This window comes from Rhea pennata, chromosome 1, assembly GCF_028389875.1.
Source record: "Rhea pennata isolate bPtePen1 chromosome 1, bPtePen1.pri, whole genome shotgun sequence".
In the NCBI taxonomy this organism is placed as follows: Eukaryota; Metazoa; Chordata; class Aves; order Rheiformes; family Rheidae; genus Rhea; species Rhea pennata.
In genome coordinates this window covers 10,469,812-10,493,737 of record NC_084663.1, presented here as the reverse complement: position 1 = coordinate 10,493,737, position 23,926 = coordinate 10,469,812, and the positions used below count along the sequence as shown (strand labels likewise).

Here is a 23,926-nt window from a genome sequence, read left to right as displayed (position 1 = left end):
CACATTGCTTTAGAACATACAACTGGCTATCAGATTACATCAGAACTCCATTGAAAGAGAACTGAAATTCTAAAAAGAAGATCTTGTCAGCTTTCAAAATTATTTAAAGTTAGTAGGATTAAATTCTGCTGCCCAAAACAGAAATTCTATTTTCCACGGGAACACACGATTTAAAAAAGGTCATTCTGTTTATATAAGAAATAAACATATCAACATTATAAGAAATAATTATAACTACATTATCCCCCAAAGATGTTTCAGAGAGTGAAAAAGCCCTTGTTTGACTAAAATGCTTAATTTGTATTTGCATATTTGTAATCCTAGTACCAAAATACTTTATTTTATTTATACTTTCTGTCTGTGTCCAGAAATAAGTGCTTATAGACAGGCCTCTTCCTCCTTAAAACAGCCTGTGCTCACTGGTCTGTGTTTTGTCATTTATGGCATGTGGTAGAATAATGATGTCAATTTACAATGTATTAACTTTTATCCACTAACTGAACCTAAGAACACGATAATTTCGGGGTAAGCAAGAGGAGACAGGCACAAGGGCACCTATACAATATAGCAGATGTGTTGTAAATGCATGCTCAACTTGCACCGTAGTAATGCGCTTAGGTATGCTAAACTACCTATACATTAACTACCCGTTTCCCAGATACTCTCAAAGTCATATGTCACACCTGTCCAAGATTTCTAGGCATCTATCATGTCCTTGCCAGAAAAGCTAACTGCTATAGCACATGTGAGCAGCCGATATTACAGGATGGTTTCTCAGGAAGAACTCCTGCAAATCATGAACAAAGCCAGTTTGTTCCTTAAAATCTGTTTGAAGAGATTACTGATTAAAACATTACTGACAAAAGAATGCACGGAAGAAAAAATGGATTTATGATACCTTAAAATATACTCTCAGTTCCAAATCATTAAATGTGTTTCAAAATTTAACTCTCAGTTATTTCAAAGAATGCCATATTTCTAAATATCACTGAGATTTGTGTGAGATTTTCCAAAGCTCAAGAGTCTCCACTAATTTTACCAGATTCAGGATCAGAAATTCAGCCTCTCTGTATTTTGTGGGGCTTGTCTGAAGTGTGAGCTTTCTTTCTTTTTTTCTCTCTTTTTTTTTGGGGGAGGGTGAAAAATTTGTATGTTATTTATTGAGCTCATGGGAATGTTACAAATGGTAGTTAATTACCATTTGCACATATTTGGATATAAAATGGCATCAGCCATATGTCCTGTGCAGAAAGTATTAGGTTTTCCTCTGTACCCTTATTTAAAAACATACATCACAGAAATCCTTCATGTGATTCTGCCCTGAAATATTTTTTAATGTCTATATACTGTCCTTTACCCAACCAAATACTATCCATGTATGATATTCCTAAATTTTTATTTCCTTTACTTTTCTGCCACATGCTCTCTAAGGGAGAATTGTATCCAACAATGCATGCAGCACAGAGAACTTTTAAAGACTTCAATAAATTACAATAAAACACTGGAGTTATGAAACAAAAACTAGCTGAGGCATCAGTATTTTTTATTTTAGAACATTTTTTTGGATCAAAGGATTTTTCCAAGGCAAAATAATAATAATAATAATAATGTGTATAAAAATAGGCATTTCTTTTTCAAAATTTCTTTTGCATTTCAGAGTATTCTAGTTTTAAGTATATGAAACAATGGATATCTAGGTATTTTCTTTTATGAATGAAACTAAGTGCTTTACAAATTTTAGCTAAGTGTGCTTCAAAGGTAACTGGGAGAAGGTATGTATTATTATATTCATTTGATAGTCTACCAAAATGATAAAGAGAAAGCTAAGCTCTATCCATGGATTAACTCAAGTAGTCCTGATTTCCATAAGCAGGAAGTGGGAGCAAGTAAAATGTAAGTGAATTAGAAGTGAAATATATTTATTTATATCTCAAATGGTATACAAAGAGATTATTAGAAATTATTAATTAATCTACAACTAAAATCAGTTGCTATCAGGTCTAGAGATCAAACATCTGAATCTTAGATTTGTCCAGACCACAGTACGCTTTCTCCTCTTTGCAAAACTTAAAAATTACCAGATAGAACTGAGACTAGTACCGGATGAATACTTTCCCTTACAAGTGTTTTTCCACAGACATAATGGAATTTTTAACAAAAGAAAAATTATTTCTAAGTCTACTTTCTAGATTTTCTGATTTTATGTTACAAAGAAAATGCCCCCAAAATGAAATTTTGTTAACAATTAAATATACTTTCCTTGTAAAGTCCTGCTATTGTGTCTAATGTTTGCTATGAGATAACCAAATTGATATTCTATTTTCTTTAGTCTCCTCCTTTTTTAATCCAGTTGAGAGGATTTCCAGTTATGTTACTTTGAATTTAATATCTTACGTTCAGAGATTCCCATGATATAATCAAGTGAGACCATCTCTTGATACTATATCTCTTGATATCATCAGAAGGTATCCATTCTCCTTGGGAGGGAACAGAATACGTGGAAGATGTATTTCAGACAGAGAACTTGATTTACAAAAATAATAGCATTTTTAATATGTTTAGCAGAACTCTCCATAGCAGAGTTTCAAAATCAGCATATTCTTCTGCCCAAATATCATGGTTATCACAGAAGAAAAAACGTTTTTGGCTGGAATTATTTGAAAATCTTATTTTGGCAAAGGCAAAAGACTTTTCTTACACCTACTCCTACTTTCATATGAGAATAATCAGCACTTAATTTGAGGTTCTGAGTTAAAAATATATCATTTTTCATTCCTCCACAACTTGCGTATATTACCCACTTCAGCTGATAAATGACTTGTTGATCACTACACATCCAGTCCTCTAGCACATGCTACCATTAATTCATCCATTCATGTGACTAGAGAGTCCCTAAAGAACCCTACCTGAGATACTTTTCCACATGAGATAGGCAAATGAAATATTAAAAAGATATAAAGGTTACATATGTTAACACACCATGCTCAAGCACCACAAAATATTGCTCAAATGTTTATTATACTTCAGCATACTGTACATCTGACTCAATCCTCCTGGAGTTGAGAACTATGAAAATGTTCCAGCTTCAACAATTAAGCTCCAAATCCTGAGAATCTACAGAAGCAGTTAAATCAGAAATGTTTGAAGCTAATTACACAGGCACCTTTCTTAGTTTCAAATGTTGAACTATTTCAGACTGAAAAACATGCAAAGATTATTGAAAAATAGAGCATAGAGCATAGGACTAACTGGTGAAAACTTTTACTAACTGGTGAAAACTTTTATTCAACAGGAATAATTGATTTTATCATTGAGAATCATCACGTACAGAGAGATAAAGAGCAGGAAGATTAAAAGGACAGGGTCTGTCGGGTTCGGGTTCTACATTGCTTATTCCAGCAAAGGGGTTAAAAAAAGAAAACTCACACTTACTGTTTTTTCTTTAATTGTTTCTACAAGGTCAGGTCTTGGCGAGGGTGCTGTCTGAGCAGGGATTTCTTCTTCCCGAGCTTTCTCAGCTTCTGAAACCATTTGTGGAATTCCAATTGTCGAATCCTCTTTCCTTTCGTCCCCTTGTTTTTTAGCTTTCAGATCCTTAGGGGGTGCTTTACCTTCTACTTTCTGTTCAGCAGGTTGGTCTTTCAACTCAGCTGCAATTTGCTCTTTTTTGTCCTCTGGATGTGGTGCTTTCTTTTCCAGGACTGCAGATTTTTTATCTTCTTCCAATTTGCTTAGGGATTTCTTTTGACCTGAACTTATTGTTGTAGGAAATTTATCTGCTGAAAGTGTCTTTGACAGTTTCCCCTGCTGAAGTTTTGAATCTTCCTTCTGGATTTCATGCTGGATTTTGTCAGCTGAAGAAGTCTTCGCTATTTTTTCATCTTGAAGTCTTGGATCTTCTTTCTGAATTCCATGTTGGATTTTATCAGCTGAAACTGCCTTTAACAATTTCACCTGTTGTGTGTCTTCCTTTTGATCTGCAGGCTGGATTTTGTCAGCTGACAGTGTCTTTGACATTTTAATCTGCTGAAGTTTTGGGTCTTCTTTCTGACTTCCATGTAGAATTTTGTCAGCTGAGGGTACCTTTGTCAATTTTGCCTCTTGGAGTTTTACGTCTTCCTTCTGAACTCCATGCAAAATTTTATCAGTTGAAGATGCCTTTGTCAGTTTTGCCTCTTGAAATTTTGCATCTTCCTTCTGAACTCCATGTAAAATTTTATCAGACGAGAGTGTCTTTGTCAGTTTTGCTTGCTGGAGTCTTGGGTCTTCCTTCTGAGAGACACGCTGGAGTTTATCAGCAGAGGGTATCTTGGCAAGTTTTCCCTGCTTAAGTTTTGGATCTTCTTTTTGAATTCCTTGTTGGATTTTATCAGCTGACAATGTTTTTTCCAGTCTCCCCTGTTGATGTTTTGGAACTTCTTTCTGAATTCCTGGTTCTTCTTTTAACTTTTCTGCTGTTTGAGTGGATGGTGTGGAAGTCTTCTGAGGGGAATGTGAGACAGTAGGCACAGGTTGTTTTTGAGGAGGGACAGGTGCTTTGGATACCGGTTGCGAAGGGACTGGTTTTGGAGGAGGCACCTTGCCCATATCCCCAAGCTGTCCTGACATTGCCCTTTGGGTCTGGCAGTTTAAGCACAGCCATTCCTGCACCTACAATACAATAAACATGTGAAGTTACTAACTTGAATACTTAACAGAAAAACTATATTGTGTTTTCAGCTGCTATAATTCCAATTTGAATGCTTGCATATTGAAATATTATTTATTGGTTTATTTTGTTGCTCTTGGAGGAAAAGCCACAAGGTCTTTCTAAAAGAAGTGAAGTATGCCAGGTTCCAGAAGACCAAGCTGAACAAGTATAAAAAAATGTTGTGAAAAATAGTAACAATTGTATTGTTCCAAAGCATTGATGACCTTTATGTACAAATTTTACTTATATATTTCTAACACCCACCATTTTGTAAAGTCTCTATCATCTGTCAATAGTTCCCACTAATTTTGGAAATCTGAGGAAAAGGGGATAAATTGGGACTCACGGCTGTTTGCCTTTGTCTTTTGGAATTATCTTTTTCATTAGGATTTTTTTGTTTTCTGTGTTATGCCTCAGTGTATAAATTTAACATGGCTCTAGCTCAAAAGGAAGAATATCTGCTTCCCCTGCTCAATCCCTAATGCACATTGCCTCTTTTTTCTATTCTCCCTTGAAAATGAGAAAAAAGGACAACTGCATGTATCTGTCCAAAAGATCTTGTTGGTAATTGCCTGTCTGCTACATGAGAGGGAAAACTGGGCTGTTTCCAGTGGAGTTTCAGACACAGTTGCAGTAGGTTAGCAAAATGAAATCCTAAGATACAGAAAAGCACTAAAAAATAAACAACAACAACAAAAAGTTTACTTATTGTATTACTATGATTTAGAGAACTTAGTGACATAATAAAAATAAATTATATGAAAAACAGAAAAATTGTTCTAGTAGCAATTTTATATTCTTGATAATATTATGATAGTACAGGTGACTGTTCAGTTTTATAACACTGGATATTTTAGAATGTAGCCCAGAAAATGTGGCATTGAATTTGAAGAAGGCGTATCTGGCAGAGCGTCTAACTTCAGAAACATTCATGCATTTTATATGAAGGAGTTCCTGAGTAATAAATGAGGTAAAACACCAAAACCTGGCCTACTCCAGGCCTGCCCTACGGCAGCAAAGGATGCTCCAATGACAGGGGTGTAGGCATCAGACTCCCTGCTCTCCTTCTGATTCCATGAAGCCTTCCTTTTTTTCTATAAAAAGGAGCTCAGCTTCAGCAAAGGAAGTGGCAAGTTTTCCTATAGTGAGCGCTTAATGCCAGGTGATGCGAGGACATGAAAACTATGAGTTCAAGTTCTCTCTGGATAAAGATCTCGAATATACTTCATATACTAATCACTCCTGAAGTTGGTGCCACTGTCATTGATACGACACTTCCGAACAAACACAGCAGTGTGATAGACTTGGTCATGATATGGCCACATTTAGCTTTTCAAGATAGTTAAGTGAAATATCTCTCTATGTACCTCTAATGATGGAGCTTATGTGCACAGCTTTTGCCTCCCAACCAGGATATATCCGATCATAGTTTGATACTTAAGAAACTTTTTGTGCAGAATAGGTATGTTGTCTAGGATTCCATGATTCTTAGTTAACTTCAGAAATTATACCATTTTGAGATTAGTTGGTTTGAGACACTTTTTGGAACTATCTACAGTCTACCAAAGTCTAGTTTCTGAAGTCAGTCTACATATTTCAGACCCAAACCCCATTGTTACGCTGCTTTATAGTTTTCCTGTTTTTAATCTTTTATTAATTTTATTTATTTAATCTATTTATTTTTACATTTTATTTGTATCTGTAATAAGTACTACTGCATTGCCCATTTGCAAAAATAGCTATTTAAGCTAACCAGTGATACAAACATTAATAAATTACAAGAATTGCAGATGAAATGACAACTAAATAGAGGGATTTTTCAGGAATTTTTTCTATAGCTTCTTCCCTCTTTTAGGGCAGCATAATTTTTCCTGCTTACAAATTAGAAAACAGTAGTAGAAAATATAATTATGCTGTGAATTGACTTTTATCATATAAGATAAGTTGTGCAGCTGAAAACAAATTTGACCATAAAACCATGGAAAATCATGATGTTAATAACATCAGGAGTTTCTAGGTGACTAAGTACACCAGATAATGCTTAGCAAAAATAGACTACAGAAAGAAGAACAGATTTCACAGTGTCCTCAATTTTGTTTTCGTAAGACTGAAAAAATTGCTATACAAAGATTACTAGGTAATTGTTGTAGATCAATTTTATATCAAAGGCAATTTTTATATTAAAGACAGCCAAGAAGCTTTTAAACTAAATAAAAGTGAGCCCCGTCAGTCAGCCTGACAAATTCGTGAATACAAGTAGAAGTATTACCATTGTGTTAATATATTTTCTATTGGTCCTAGGCATAGGAATAAGGCAATAGTCACGTGTTATTATGCATGAAAATCTAGTATTAGCCATCTTAGCTCATAAAAACTTAACTAAGTGATTTCTACCACGAATATGGTTCAAGAGTTCGTTGATTTTCACGTACATGCTACATGGGTGTCCTTCAAGAGCATGTTACTTATACATTAAATGCACATGTTCTTTTCATAGTGACATTTGTGCATGACATAATTTCCATTTATTTCCTGCAATCTTTCCAGTTTCTGGGGTCTATAAGATTATATTTTTCCTATATATTCAATTTGGCTCTTATCACTTCTCCTCCTAGCTCTGATGGTTAGATCTCATTTAGCACCTCTTCAACCACAACCTCCTCATTGCTCATACACTTTTCCCTTCTCAGATTCATCAAGTCATTTTCCTCCCTACATTTGAACCCCGTACAAGGATTATATTTTCTGGATTGTTTATAACATCTTTAGTAACTTTAATAATAGTAAGGAAGTGTTTAAAAAATGAATCAGACAGCAACCTAGCTCTGCTTCCTCGCAATTTTGATATGTATCCCCACTCAGTCTCTTTCCTTAGAACAAAGATCTCCAATTCAAGGACTATGTTTTGTGCTGAGCACTTAGTAAAAACAGTCTCTTAAAAAGGAAAATACAGATAATTAAAATGAGAAAAGGCAGATGATGATGAGGTAGTTGGCAAACAGAGCTAAATCTTGACATGAGATGGAAGTCACAGACTGTCATATTGATGCAGTGCATCATGTCCCATACAGATTCTACTGAAATGACCTGAAATTGTCCAGATATGAGGTGATTTAATGACCACTGCCGTTGTCCTCTTGGACTTTGGTTATATTTGCCTCTATTTACCACTTTATATTTTAGCAGTACTATATAAATATGGCAAATACTTCTACCAAGTTAAGCATTTTAAAATACAGTGTTGGTGTTTATAATCATGTGGATATCTGATCACAAAAAAAATCTATAAAAATCTTCTTATATCACCAGCCCCTAGCTCCTAATTCTCTGTCAGAATGTAAAATCACATTTTGTACTATGAAGTCATATGCCTCGGTTTTATTCTTGTCTTTTCCTCAGTTAACCTCATGCCCTGAATACAAGCTTTTCCCTAGGGCTACCTTTTCAGTTAACCTGTCAACCCAAATTTATTAAGACTTGGGAAATGGGCATCATCTTCCTTCAGGAGTCTTTGCTAGATAAATCTTTTTCATCTTTAGAGGAAATCCTCACATCCTTTGGTTCCTGAATTTGCAGAAGAGATTACTGGTATCATTAGTGGTACTAGTGAGGTTTAACATTCTGAATCCATAGCTCTGTCTCTGCATTCTCAGCAGCCCCAACTGGACATACTGCCGGACGGTAGCCGGGTCACAATGTTCTCCTCATTCAGCTTTATTAAAAACAAATATCATCATGAAAAGGGCATACATCAAACATTCATTACTATTGTCTATTTTTCAAGTGTCATACAAGAGTTTAAACATCCGAGTTCCTGTGCTTTTCTATTCATATATCCCAATGCCAGAGTTCAATTTAAAAATAATAGTTCAACTATTCCACCTTCCTGCCAGTCACGGATTTTTCATTGCAGTATATTGATTGCTTCATTATCCATTCCTGGTAAACAGTCATTGGTAAAAAACCAGAAGTTTTCTCCATCTGAAGGTAACTAAGTGTAGTTGACATATATATGAAGGTGAAACTAAATACTTATCTGCACAAATCATCTCTAAATTTGCATCAGAATGCAAATGCTTGTAGTTTAACTTAGAGAACAATCCACCACTTTCTTTGGCATGGTTGGATCCTACCTTTATCCCTTCCTAATACTTCCTCTCCACTGCTCCCATTACCTTAAACAAGCAAACAAAAACATAACTAGCATAGAAAAGAAAAAAAATCTCCAAATCTCCATTGCCCTTCTCATTTGACTGTTTACAATAAGAGCATTGCAAAACCAAACACTTTTTATCAAAAACCATGCTGTAATTGTAAGGAAATGAATATAACTGTGAAAAAAAAAATCCTATTTTTCCTATTAATAGCCTTACGAAAAAACACTAGTAGCTTGGACAGTCACTAAAATATTTTCCTTGCTGCTGAATTTTGTCATCTTTTTCTTTCTTTTTTATTATGCATAGGTCTGATTATGTGTTTCCTTAAAAAGTGAAAGAAACAAACATTTAAAAGTAAAACATTTCTGGCATAAATATTTATATAGACTAGTTATTGTAAGACTCAAAGACAATTTTATCCTGGATATTTATTTTTTGTTTTTATTTTCACAAACATGTACAGCAGGTTTCTGAGATCCTATATTGATAAACTACTCATGAAAGAACAGAAGGAGTAAACAAAGAGATATAAAGAAATGGAAAATACTCTGATGAGCATAGAAAAGTACACCTTGAAGACCAGAAAGAGCATGAATATGGAAAAAATCTCCAAAAATTGAATTGAGTCAGATACTACAAAGCAATTTTAAACAAACAAAAAACTCTCTGGTAGCTTTGTAGGAAGAAGGATATAGGTCACTATGCAACTACAATGGGTTCAGAATTAAAGGTATGGTCCAAATAATACATCCTTTAATCTCACTGTTTACAATAGTAAGATTGGACACAAGTAAATGTCAAGAGGAATGGAGCATACTGAATAGAAACTATCATATTGGAGGTTGAAATATATAATCATGAACTAATACCTTTATTAAGTGATACTGGTATCAGTATCAGTACCAAACATTAAGAAGTTATGTGATATACATAATCCGTCAAACTGATCAACACATAGATTACCCATGTTCAATTCATACTTCCTCTCACTTAAAAAGAGTAAAAAAGTGTAACTGATAACTAGAGGTGTGATACTCCAACATAATTTGAAAGGAAGTTAAATTGAACACTGTGTTAAAAAAAATCATCTACTGAAAAGCAACATGGGTTTATTGGAGGAAGATTGCATCAGATTAACCTTATATATACATATTTTTGATAATATCACTTATTTTCCATTAAATAATGGAGCTGTTACAGACTAGGGATATCAGGATTCCAGGGAAAAAAAATTGATCCTATATCACCATGAAATGATTAGTCAAACTAGGGTAGTACAGATAGACTGTAGCCTCTTTACGATGTGCAAACGTACATACAAGAAAGTCACGGAATATTAGAAAATAAAAACAGTGTGTAATCGTTGAGACATCAGCTCAATAATTTCAGAGGACAAATACCAACACGAAAAGATGCAAACTTGAAAGAAAAATGAGCTGAACTCGATGGCAGCAATTCTGCAAGTGACAATGAGCCTGTCCCAAGGAGCAAGCGAAGCCAACTCTTTCTCATCTGATGGATGGCCAACAAACTATTCAAGGATCTCGTCAGGAGCAGTGAGTATATTAGTACTAGTTCTTTAGTCCTAATGGTCTTCTGTATGTATTCATCAATAATCACTCTGTAACCTTAAACTCCTTTTGTTTTTCTTCCTGAGTCTCTCTGTACATGGTAGAAGTTGCCTGAACAGAGTAACTCAGGGAGGGAACGTTACACTCCCAGCTAGAATATAGCTCGTGGTCAGGGCACTCCTTTGGGATGGCAGAACTGTGAATTCAAATCCCGCAGACTGAGGCATAAGATCTCCTGCCTCCTGGAGAAATACTCAGATTGCCACACATCATAATGATGATAACTTTGTAAAAAAAAGTTATCATCACTACTGGACAGACTGATGGAGGGCGTCATATTCAGAGCACGACCACCAAATCAGGCTGCATATGAGAAAAAATACAAAAATAAAATGCAAAAAAACCCCACACTTTTTTGTTTCCAGAGTGTATCAGGCCCAGGAGGTAACTGGCTAAGCAGCCAACCTGGCAGAGACATGGGCCATAGTGAACCTATAGAAACATAGAAATGTTTTCACAGATACGCTGTGCCTGTGGAAGTCACAGGCAGTGACCAATGAGCAGGATTTATCTATGCAAATTTTGTCTAAATGTTACTTAGGCTCTTAAATATATTTTTGAATTTGGCCCCAAGTGCCTAAAAAAATGCTTAGTAAGACAGACCTGTGGAGAAGAGGTTAAAAGAATATGGCTAATTCATCCCAGTAAAACGAAGCCTACAAATATAACTTGTAGAGAAGAAGAGGCATTTTGGCCCCAAAACAAAAGTAATTTTCTCATGAATAAATTTTCATTTGAAAATCTAAAAAATGCCTTTTAACTAGTAGTCATTTGAAGTTTGTAGTGCCATAAAGTAGAAGTGGTGGTAATGAGAAACTTAGCTGATTTCAAACATGATGTGACTGTCAACAATATGATCCATAAAAATCCTACAAATTTTACAAACTATGTTCCTGTAACAGATGATATTTATGAGCAGAATTTATTATAGTAATTACATTGAAGAGATTCACTGCTTTTAGTACAGCCTCCAAATAGAGATCACAAAAATCCAAGAAATTTCTTTTAGATAAAGGAAAGATATAAATTAAAGAAAAGTAGATATTTGTAGAGAAAAAAGTTTTTAAATAGAAGAGAAAGAGATTACATTTCTAGTTTTAAAATGATTTTTTTCTGTTTGAGATTACAATCAGAGACTATAATACAAACAATGCAAAAAGATAATCAGCTTTACTCTCCCTCTGACTTCCTCAGCATGTTATTGAGAAAGACCAATTATCTTAGCTTATTAATTGATCAAGCTTACCCTTAAAACATCACAACTATGAAATTAAGCATGTTATTTTAAATTGCTTTCTTTGCAGAGTTGTGTATCTAGCTAGTTATCACCTCTGAGGTGACAGGCAGGGGTGATGAAAGGCCTCTACTTGTGGCACATACATAAAAAAGTCATGAAAACTAGTGTTAATGGTAAAAATACGGATTTTATACACTTATTTCTATTATCAATGGGAAATCAATATAGCAGAAAGAAATGAGAGAAACTCATCTTTTTCTGCTATGTGCATGAGTAGAAGTATTAGCTGAATCCTACCTGAAGGCAATTATTGTTGTGCAGGCTTACAAAGCTCAATTACGGTATAGGCACCAAATTCTCAAAAGACTTCAGCTGGTTTTTCAAAGGATACAATATCAAAATAAGAACAAAATCAGGCTGCCTTCTCTCCAGTTACATCAACTCTGAAGTGTAACAGAAATGCAGAACAAAAAAAATCCCAAACAATTGATAGTTAACCTTTGCCTAGCATTTAAATTTAAATTTAAAAGCATTGTCACTGACAGTGATGGTATAAGTTCCAAACTGTGATACTTTAGCACACAATCTTGTTGATCAGCTGTCATTCTGCACACCAAAAAGCACTGCTGCAAAGTACTTGGCCTTTTTTACTTCTTGCTATCCGATGGGCAGCAATAAAAATAAAATCTATTTTAACCTATGGCTGTAGTCCATAATCTTCTGTCCTGGATTATGGGAATTCTAATCATTACTAAAGAAAAGAAAGTACTTCTAATAAAAGAAAGTCTAAATTTATGAAGACTGTTTTAGCTTGTCATCTTTAGAATAAAACTTTTCAGAGTAAAACTCTCATTAAACTTCATAAAAATGACTTCTTGATCTTTTTGCTTTCTGTTGTATCTTCCAACATCTCTTAAAGAAACATATATTTTATGCTTTTACAGGGAGAAAGAAATAACCCAGAATATTAGAGAGCCTCTACTCAATTCAGTTAAATTCAGGCTTACTGGAATTACTGTATAATTATTCAATATCATCCCACTAAACACTTCTTTAAGCTGTTAATTCTTAATTGCAACCTACCATTGTTCAAGCACCCCAAAATTTACTGACTCAGACACTACCTAAGTAGATAAGAAAACAAGATTTAGGATTTTTCTCCACTAAACTGTAGATATATACCATGTAGACATTTAAACCTGATGTTGGTGACTTTTACTTTCAATGGAGAAAACCAGGCAGATTTAGAGGGTAATTAATCTCACTTATTTTAGGACTCTGGGTTAGGATGAATGAGGCTATAGAAGGGCCTATTCCTATTTACTGACTATAGAGCAACTGATGTCTACATTTGACTTAGTAGATCTCATCCTGGCCTATGTTCTGGAAGAAATTGCAACAAATAGCAAAATATAATGATATTAGAGAAGTAACAATGGCAATGAAATAAAGTTGAACAGTAAATTGGGTGCATAGCTACTCCATAATCTGTTCTGGAGATTTATTCTTGATTTCAGTGACTATATGCAACCATTATTTGGACTTTTCCTCCTTTTTTTGCTTTTTCCAATATTTTCAATGTCTTCTATTCAAATTTGTGTATGCTTACTAACAGAAGATTTCAAGGATTGTGATTATCTGAACAGGCACGTCTTGGATACTTAACTGATAATGATAGTGTAAGAGCTCACAAAGGTGCCAAACATCCAAGTTTCTTAACTGTTGGTACATCCCAAGGAATTCTTTTCTAACTTGTTATTCTCCTCTTAAACACAATCTGCTAAAAAATAATACCCTGGCATCACCAACTGTACCATATTATTCAATGAGAAGGTTTTGAAGAATATCTCTAAAATCTAAAACCTTAAAGGTCTATTTTATAGAGTGGTAAAGCAAGCAGGAAGTCATTTCTAATACCTGGAGGCTTTGGCTCCAGAAAAGTCTAAAGCACTCTTGGAAACTTTTAAACTGTTTTCTTATTTCCTGCCTGGCTCATTTCCTGCCACACCAAGTGTTAAAGATAAATACTGAAGCAGATTGTAGCAGATTTACCAAGAAGTACAGAGGAAAGAGTGATTTTTCCCATACATGAGGAATTATCTGCTTCTTCAGTGCCTGTCACACAATTTTTAAGTTTAAAAGAGTTGAGACTATTGAATATTCCATTTTATTATGAACAGATGAGAGGGACAGAATACGACAATGTGAGGATGACCCCTAAGTGATGACAACTCTGAAATGTATATGATTTCAAGATACATTCCAGCACCTTCTGAAAAAGCTCAAATTTTGTCTCTTTATAGTAACTGCTTTATTGTTTGGGAATCTATACTGCAGCAATTAGGTTTGATAGAAAATGCGAATTTTATGGGCATGGTGTCTCTGTATATTTTGGGTTTTAGTTACTTTGGTGAAGTCCTTTAAGAGCCTTAGTATTACACTGGCAAACCTAGTATTACAATGGCAGTGCACAAATGGTTGTCATTACTATACAAATCATCAGAAATACAAAACAAGCAAAGATGTGTTTTTTTATTTTTCTTTCTTTGGGGGGGGGGGGAGGGGAACATTATCAAAGCTTGTTTCTACTCCAAAATTTGGCTCCATTGTCATGTGCTTCATGTGTTTTTCTTTGCCCGTACACTGTCATAACTGGATGAATACTACTTCTTCTCGGTACTGGAAGGGTTAGCTGTAGCAGTGCTGTTGCCCAAGGTGAAGCAGCAAATGGCTTTTGTCCTCAGCCTTATTAACACAGAGGAATTCTTACTGAACATTTCACTGTCTCTGGTGAGCGCTTATTTTGCCATTGTGGTAAAACTCACCTACTGAAGGAAAATAACCCAGAAAATTGGATATAAGCTTCATCCACAGGCCAAAGATGTCAAGGAAGAGTCTCAGCTACTGAAGTGGGGTATAGATTAACATCTATTTAAACCTAAATAAATGTCAATTTAAAATAAAAAGCCACCATTGTTATCTGAAAAGAAATATTTTTTTTTTATATATCTGCATAAGGAACAGATTCTAATATTTTAACTCCTTTAGGCAAGGACATTTTGGTATATCATACTTGTAGTGTCATGGTAAAGTAAAACAGGAATATCTAAGGATCTCCATTTGCTACTACAGTACAAAGTCATGGTAACATTAACCCCTAACTGAAGTAGAATGATACTCTGTAAGCTTACTGGATGAATATTTTATTTAGTGAATCTGTACAGCCAAATTGAAGATACCCTGTTTATAGTCAGTGTTTTATCAAGGGAAAGTTAAAAATGTCTCTCCTATTAAAGTGTTACTTATGAAAATCCCCTTGATTTTCCATCTCTTCCAAAGATTCATGAAAATATGTATCCTGGTTTTGATTTCTTTTAGTCCAAAATGAGGGTATCTACTTCATGCATAATATTTTCTTTTTACTTTTACATACAAATGTTACAGATTCTCTACTGACTTTATTTCAGCATACATGCTACCATCTACTTATTTTCATATTTTCCATCTAAACATCTGAAGAGTTAGGTACCTGGTATTCGACTTTCTTGATAAAGTGTAGTACTATAGGCTTTTGTCAGAGTGCTTTCACGTGCAAACTCCTGTCCTCCAGTCAAACACACACGTGGAACCTACCCCTGTCACCCATGGCTCCACAGATGGTTCTGCAATTACAACACACCGTGCTTCTCCTGTGATGAACTCCATAAAAGACAGGTGGATCCACAGGGGAATCACCAGTCCATCTTTACTCACACCATAGTTTCCTGCCCTGGTCTGTATGCTTTACAGTGCAAGCCATATTGCTAGTCAGAGGCACTCATAATTTTGACTTAAAAGTAACAGCATTTTTGGAAACTAAGCAGCCAATTAAACAAACATGAACTAGATTCCTTTTTATTTTCTTTTTTTAGTTTTTGATTCTTTAAGATACTTTTGAACATTTAATTCTACAATTGAATATGCACGAAAATCAGATGTGTGGATATTTCTGCCCTTGTACCTTAATGGAAACACTATCTTTATATTAAGCCATATTATATGCATATTGTATATTTATATAATACATTTTAACTTATATATTTATATATGCTATATATTACATTCCAGTACATAAATTCATCTCAGTTTATGTTTCCAACATTATTTTGATATCTCATTTTCCACTCAGTAAAAACCCTGGTGATTCAATATTTACTTCAATGATAAGAATAATTATATTAATAATTATATTTCAGCACATATCTGATAACCACTGTCAGATGTCCAGCTGTTGCAATGACATTCTCTTTCTCAGGTTCTTTTAAGCAGATTTCCAATTACCTGTCTAAAGCAATTTGCATTTACTTGCATCCATGACAAATGAACATGCCATTATGGGTTAATTAAAGAGTATATGACCTGCATTTCCATTATCCTTAACTTGCTTTAGTAGTACTATTGTAAATTGTTCCATTTATTATTCCACATATAAATCAAAGACATCTCAGGCTGTATTAGTGTTTGAAGTAATAATTTTGTAGTAAATACAAACTATTTTTACTATACAAACTAATACAAATTGTTTAGAAATGTATTTACTATGAGCTTTAAAAACGTTAGGTTTCTGCAATCCTTTGCAGCAATTTGTAGGTGGTTAATAGTCCTAGTATGTCCTTTCACACCTTCTATTATTACAGTCTCAAAGAATAATTTTCTGTCCTTCTAGCAGCTGATGCAACTATTCAGCAGAGAGTGTGAGTATTCCTAAAGCATCATTGTTATTATTTGTTCTGAACTGACAAAATGCCTGGTGTCAAACATGGCACTAAAACAACAAACACTTTCATCCCCTGAAGACTTCATGGTCTGTTCAACCTTGTGTTCAATGTTGACCTTTTATGAAGCGTCTAGAGGAAAAATAGTTGTTAAATTGGTGCTCAACTACAGTACAAGATGAGTTGAATTTTGTAGTAAAAAAAGAACTATTTGTAATGTTTCAGGGTCACTAGGGCTTAGGGATCTTTAGCACATTTCAGAATCTCTATTTAATGAAAAGCTACAAATACAGCCTTTTTTATCTGAACCTTAATAGACACTATTAGCAAAAATGTCAATCACCCTCTGTAAAACCTTGTCTATTCTGGTCATCTCCAGTCAAAATACAGAGATAATTGACATACATCATTATTCTGAAAAGTCCTTATTCTGCATTTTGTTTGCTCTTGCAAACTGGATAATCCTCAAACTGACATTTGTAGTTAACTTCAACAATATGCTTTGCATAAACAATAATTACTGCTAAGATAGCTGGAAGATTCAGACATAACTGTCCTTTGCTTATGCTTAGTCTATTACTGCATGTTTTTTCATTAAGAAAGATCTGCATGCTATATCATATGACTGGAGGGGGAAGGATTGTAACCAAAGTGAAGTGTTATGGAGCAGGATGGAAATACTTATTTAAAGAACGGAAATTAGTGTGGACTCACAGGCCCATACAAATGCATCTCACTCAACTTTTAACACTTAACTGAAAAGTTAAAACTCACTCTCTAAGCAACAGGACATTATCCCTACGTATCAACATAACTGGTGAGCTGACAATTGTACCTATTTCTCTCTCTTGATCATTGATATGACCTGGAGTAAACTATGCTCCAGATGAACCCCACCTCAAGGATGATGCACCTTATTGTCTAGACTTGCTGGTAGCCTACAATAACTTTCCAAGACAAAGCTTTCTTAAAATAATAGCTTGAAGTCAGGTGCTGAATGCATGATCTGACACTTAAATAAATATTCTGATTTTAAAAAGCTCTTAATATCTAGAACTACTTCCACTGTCTCCCATTTTCCAATTCACTCTTCCGTTTGAATCTTACTTTTAATAGCATAATATCCGTTTCATCACTTGCATTGAGTTTACTATAGCTTGTTTTAACCACTTGAGTTTAATATCATTCAGTGTTGATTTATATCTAGTGTTTGCTCTCAATTTCAGGTAACTAAAATATGAATCCTTTAGGTGCCCAAAGGTTTTGAAAATGAAAGGGAAAGATAAACAAACAGGCAAACAAGAAGACTAGGGAATAATTCTTAGTCACAGAAACATAGATCACAGAGGTCCAGCAGAGAGTGAAGGAAAATCAGTTATTTGGCTTCAAAATATATATTAATTATTAAAAACATGCAGTAAGAAGGCTACATAACCTTCTTAGATAAGTCCTTTGAGCACACCTTCTGGAAACTTCATGAGCTTTCCCCAATAGACAAATTCTCCCTAAATAACTGAGAAGGTGGAATGTTCATTGACATCCCTACTTGGAGATCAGGGCAAGGGTGATGGGAAGAGATGGTAGACCACAGTAATAGAGTCACAGCTGCCATTTGCTTTCTCCATTTGGCCTTAGCCTCCCGACACTGCTGGTTTTGTGACAAATAGGGCCAGACTACCACTAAGGCATTACATGTGGCCATTTTCACTGACGAGGGGCAAATCCCCTAAGTTACTCCTAGGCAACCACAGTCTAAAGCTCAGGGAAAGACAAAGCAGAGATGAAGCACAGGTAGAAAATAGGAAACTCTCGCTTTTTTAGCAGGTTGGTTTCTGCCTCCTTTGATATTTATGTTGATTACATCTCAAGACAAGTATGGTAGACAAATCTTTCCTGCATGTCCTGCTCAAAGATTTTGTGAGCATCATTTTGTGCTTCTGCACTTTCCTGCCTAAATCTTTCTCCTTGTACTACTATAAAACATGAAATACTGGAAAGATTGTCTTAAAAAAGAATATCGCATTTGGTCAGCAAGGTAATCCTGTCAAAAAATGAAACTCAAAAAAGGAGATCATGTTCCCCTTTATGTTCACTTCCATAATTTAGCAATTTATATTAACAAATGCATGCGTGAGTGATTAAAATAAAACATTTTTTTTCTTGGAAAACATCAAGCCAACACCCATTAAAATTTCTTCTCAATATTTCATATAGAAATGTGCTTGCAATCTGCACAAAAGCAAAAGATTCTATGGTGCTACAGCATGGTTGAGAGCAGACGTTTTCCTGGCCTTTAATGTGCAAATAAATCCTATATACTCCAGTAACTGTATATAATAAAATTGAGCTTACTTTCAAGAGACACCGTGAGTACAATTATGCAAAGAAAGTAACAAAATTGTCTAAATCCATGTAAGTCTTCTGAAAACAGATGTTCTGCTAACTCTATCCATGAATAGTGAACATAGGAGGAAAGGGTAGGTTTTGACTACTAACAATCAAACAAATCAAAGTCAGTGAAATGAGATGAATTATTTTTTTCTGCCCCTGTAGTGTTATAAACAAGTAGTTGCTTCTTGGAAGTCAGTAAGAGTAACAAGAATGCAGCATATTAACCTGAATGTATTAAGCTGTAAGAGTGCCCATTTTCCTGATGGACTTGCAATGCCATTATTCTCATCAAATTTCATCCTTTTAGGCCACAATTCATCTAGTTTCACTAGAAGGCTTCTGTTTTCAATCTTGGAGCATTTCTTCTAGAAAAATGTGCAAATTTACTGGGAAAAAATATCCTCTCTCTTTAAAGTGATTTGTTCTAATATTTACTCTAACTGTAAAAATCTTCTTACATGTAGACTCTTAGACAATAGAAAGCACAGATGCAAGCTAGTGAAAATATCTCTTTTTAATTATGTTTGGTTTTCTAAAGAATCACATTAAAATTAAAAAGAAAAATCTTAAAGGAAGTATTACATGCTGGCAACACTCAAATGCACATGATGTAAATTCAACTCTTTCGTTGCTAAACATCATGTAACGTTACAGTCACTGTCCCTTTTGGGAAGATGAGTAACAAATATTAAGACTTATTTTTGTCAAGTAAATAGCTTCCCTTTTAAACTAGACAAAAATAGACTCTAAAAAAGAAATACTAAAAAAATAGAATAAAAATATCTATACTTATTACTAAATAACATAATTACCATATATATTTTAGGTAATATTCATTGGTTTTGTACCTTATGTCAGATTTAAGAAACTTTATTCTTGTGGACAACATTTGATTTGTATCATTCTCACAATGTCAGCAGAAACTGCACTGAAGCTTAACTTTTGTTTTGAAAGCACAGCCAGCCTTCAGCATTCAACCTAAAAGTCCTTATTGAAATTTTTAGACATATTGCAACATCCAGAAAACATTTTGAAACATATTACAGTATTTTTAGTGTAAAATATTGCTGTGATCTAAGGTTAACTGCTCTTTTTACTCTATTAACATGTATCTGTCCTTTCTGAAAATGAAGTAAGCCATTTTCTTCCTATTTTACTTTTATGTGTGATGTCTTACGTCTGTCACAGATGCTGAACAAACTTTTAATTCTCAAAATTTTGGCCTAAGTTCTATTATTGTATCGCTTTTTACAAATAAACAAACAAACCCCCCAAAACAGGATCAATATTCATTTAAACTTCTTCCATGTTGTCAGTATTTGTTTCCACATTATTCCCTATGTGGGCTGTAATTACAGATTTATCAAATGTGTTGCTGTTATTTTGGATAGGTTTATCCTCATTGAAAGTCAAATTTCAAGTCTTATATTAATCTTGAAGCATTTTCTCAACCCTTAAAACAAACTTTTAAAGACTCTGTTTACATCATACTTAACATAACATGATGCAGTGTTCTAGGATGAGTGTTACTAATGTCAGCTTGTAATCATTTTAATTGTATGCTCTGTATTAACTCAAGAATAAACATCTGAGGATAAAAATGATAAAAAAGTCAATAACTTTCAGTTGATTTGCTGCAAAATCGAAACTAAAACAAAATATTTCTTCCTTCCTCAGTTGATTAGCTTTTCTCTTCTCCTCCTATTTTTTCTGCCCTCTTTACTCATGTAGAAAGAAAAAAACAAGACTAAGCAGGAAAAGGAAACAGCAGTCAGAGGAGAAGTTGAACAAGAGCAGAGTTAACTGGGTTAGATTTGTCAAAGACATGTATAATTTTTTCTGAGAAATAATCATTTCAGGAAAAAATGCATTTTTTCTAGAAAAATACTTTTAATGAAAAATTGTGATTATTGCTGTTCTTAGGCTAGGACAGTCCAAATTTAATGGAAATCAGGTGATTAAACTAAAGTAAGGGTCTTATTCAGATACTTGCCTTCATTGTTCTGCATATAAATCCTGAGTATAATTTTTACACGCATTTTTATGGTAATTTTATTGACCTTCAGAGACAGATCGAGATTTTTTCCTGTTACTTAGCACCCTCCTCTTTTCTCAGGATAGTTATATAGGAATTAATTTGAAAAGAAATAAATGATAACATTTTACAAAAAAAAGTAATGGAACAGACTTTTCTAGTTACCTCCAAATATTATTAATCTTTCTAAAATCATCAGAGAGTTTTCAGCAGAAAAATAAAAGGAGGCAAGTTATGGTAAAAACATTCAAGAGTGGTTTAGTTGTTGTCTTTGCAGTGCTTGAACAACATAGCCAATCTATTGACACCTCAATTCACAATTTATAAAAAGAAAGATAGAACTTTTTTGACACGTTTAGTCTGCTTTTTAAGAGAAAAAGATCTCTGGGATATAAATTTACTCGTCTTTTTATGTGTGTATATAGCTTAAATAAGGGATTCTAATTTACATTCAGAATTAAATTTAAAAACATATGTATTATGTACAATTAAAAAAGGATCAAAATCAAATCAAATCAAAATATATTTTTTGGTAAAATAAGCATCTGAGTGAATAAAAATTAAATTGTTCCATTGATAGGTGCTTGTTAAGCACCTATTGTAAATAAATTATCACAGACCAGCACACGCCTTTGTAAATATGTGTTATGGAAAGTGTCAGACATAAAAACATGAAGAGCATATTATGGAGATCATAACTCCAGATGTAACGGACATGGAATACAAATTTCATTCTAAAACATAACAGGAATCATAATATCCATATTATAGTCAGTATAATCAATTCCCAAGCGGTCAACACTAAAATGATATACAATGTGCTTGTAAAATGAGCCGTTTATGGGGCTCTCTTGGAAAAGACATCTCTAGTCAATGAAGTGGAAAGTTCACATCTGTGTTCAAGGGCAGAACTGCAAGCAGTTTCCAGAGTGCACAAGTGAATTTTTACACATCAAAGCAGTTACAGTGATGTCCTCCAATAATTTGCATTTAAAAGCCCAACTGGATGCAGTATGTCAGAAATACTCCCTTTTATTTAATGATGGCACTTTAATACAATCATTCTAATTATTCTGAAAATACAACTAAGCAGGTTTTTTTTAATAGCTTGAATTTTTACTGCTGTGTTTTCAATTTTTGCAGTATAAATTAACTTTCTTTGTTAAAATACAGTCAGAGCAATAATTCCAACACAAATAAGGTCAAATTACAGTTATATGTAAACAAGTAATTCCATGCAAACAATTATTTCAATAGAGTATTCATTCCATAGTCTCGTATGAGAATTTAAACCATAAGCCCCAACCCAGTCAGAGTTTTTGAAATTCATCACTCATAAGTCTGTTAAGAGGACTTTGTTATTGGCTGAACGAGCTATTACTAAAATTTGAATATATGTAAGCATGTTGCTACTCCTTTCCTATATTACCTCTTTTCAAATTTTAGTTGCCAGTGCTAGAGCTTAAAAAGTGAAAATTTTAAGAGTGGGCAGAATTTTAGTAAAGTATAGAAATGTTTGAGAAAATGTTAAAATAGCTATTGACTATATGCAATGCAATTGATATTCTTATGGTGCTCATTTTAAAACATGTAAAATAATAAATAAAATATATGAAAATAATATAATTCATAACCTAGATATTCAAATAATTAAAATATAGAAAAGAAGTAGAAAGAAATTGTAAGTCTTGATTTGCTTCTGAGTCTTTCTAGGCAACATGTTAAATAAATACTGAATTACTGACAAACGTTAGGATAGAAAACTTCAGTTTACTGAATCAATACTTCACTTAAGTGCAAAAACAGAGCTTAAATAACATGGTCTTATACTTTAAACTGTATTTTAGTTAGTTTATCTGTGTAACAAATCCAGAAGATTCACTTTAGTTGTATTAACCACTCATTGACTTACTTAAATCTCTCTGAATATATTGCACAGGCATTTAGAAAGGATAGTGTACATTAATGGTTCATTGGCTATTTTTCCACCATATTTAAAAAATAAATATTGCAACCAGAATGTGTTACAGTTAAACTGCAGAGAGATCAAAAACTATAGATTCTTTTCTACACTCTCTTTCTAATAGAATATTCGCTTAATGCATCTTCACTGGGCATGGCATCTTACAAAGATCATTTATTGGGATCCTTGGATTAATGTGATATATTTCTAAAATATTACTTAGAATTGACTTTACAAGAAAAGTAGTGCTATGAATAATCATTAATAAAGTTAACTAGTGATACTGCTTACACCAGAAAGAAGACAAAATCATAGCTACAACAAAACTGAGTATTTTAGGATATAGAGCTAGATAATTCCGGAGAAGATTGTTTCGAAAAGAAGTAGTCAAAAGACAACTGAGTCTGATTTTTTCTGGCTTTATGTAAACATGTTCATCTACTTACCTCAATCATCTGCTTTAACAAGCACAAACCAAAATATTAAATGATCTAAGAATTGAACACAAATCTGAATAAAACAGTAAAACTCAACAGTTACAGAAGTAAGGGAAAGCAGACTGTACCACAGGGCAAGATTGGACAGGATGGATGCTCAGAAACAGACATCAGCTGGAATAAATTGGGACCTGAACTGCTGGAGAACAAAGAAGTACAACAAAAACCTAAAACCCTTGGACAGCTCCAAGTTAAAAACAAAAACAAAAAAACCCCACAATCTTTTACTCTCATTCCATCAATATAGATCCTACTCAGAAAAATGCTGATTTAGAAAAGGGGGGATGGGAGAAGTGCTGCTCCGTCTGCTAAGCCTTCATGCTTCGATAAGTAAATTGTTTTATGTAACGTGTCAGCAGTAACTATGGTAACAAGACACTTTAAAGAAAAACAAATTTGTAGGACTGCCTAATCTGCTTTTAGAGCTTCCTCTCTAAAACCTGATGAACCCTGTAGGAAGTTGTATGTTTACCAGTCAGATTTTAAAAGCGTATCATGGTGACTCTGTCGTAAAAGCTTACTGCCTACCAAACCACAGGGTTGAAAATGGATATGCAAAAATAATTTTTAA

General features: G+C 33.9%; 1 protein-coding gene across 1 annotated transcript in view; it reads right to left on the bottom strand.

The window, feature by feature from the left end:
* The window catches only part of PCLO (piccolo presynaptic cytomatrix protein), a 364,298-nt gene that overhangs the window by 193,818 nt on the left and 146,554 nt on the right, over positions 1-23,926 (bottom strand). The window contains exon 4 of the mRNA XM_062597873.1: positions 3,433-4,650. Within this exon, the coding sequence (XP_062453857.1) occupies positions 3,433-4,650 (1,218 nt within the window). The remainder of the gene's footprint in view (positions 1-3,432; positions 4,651-23,926) is intronic.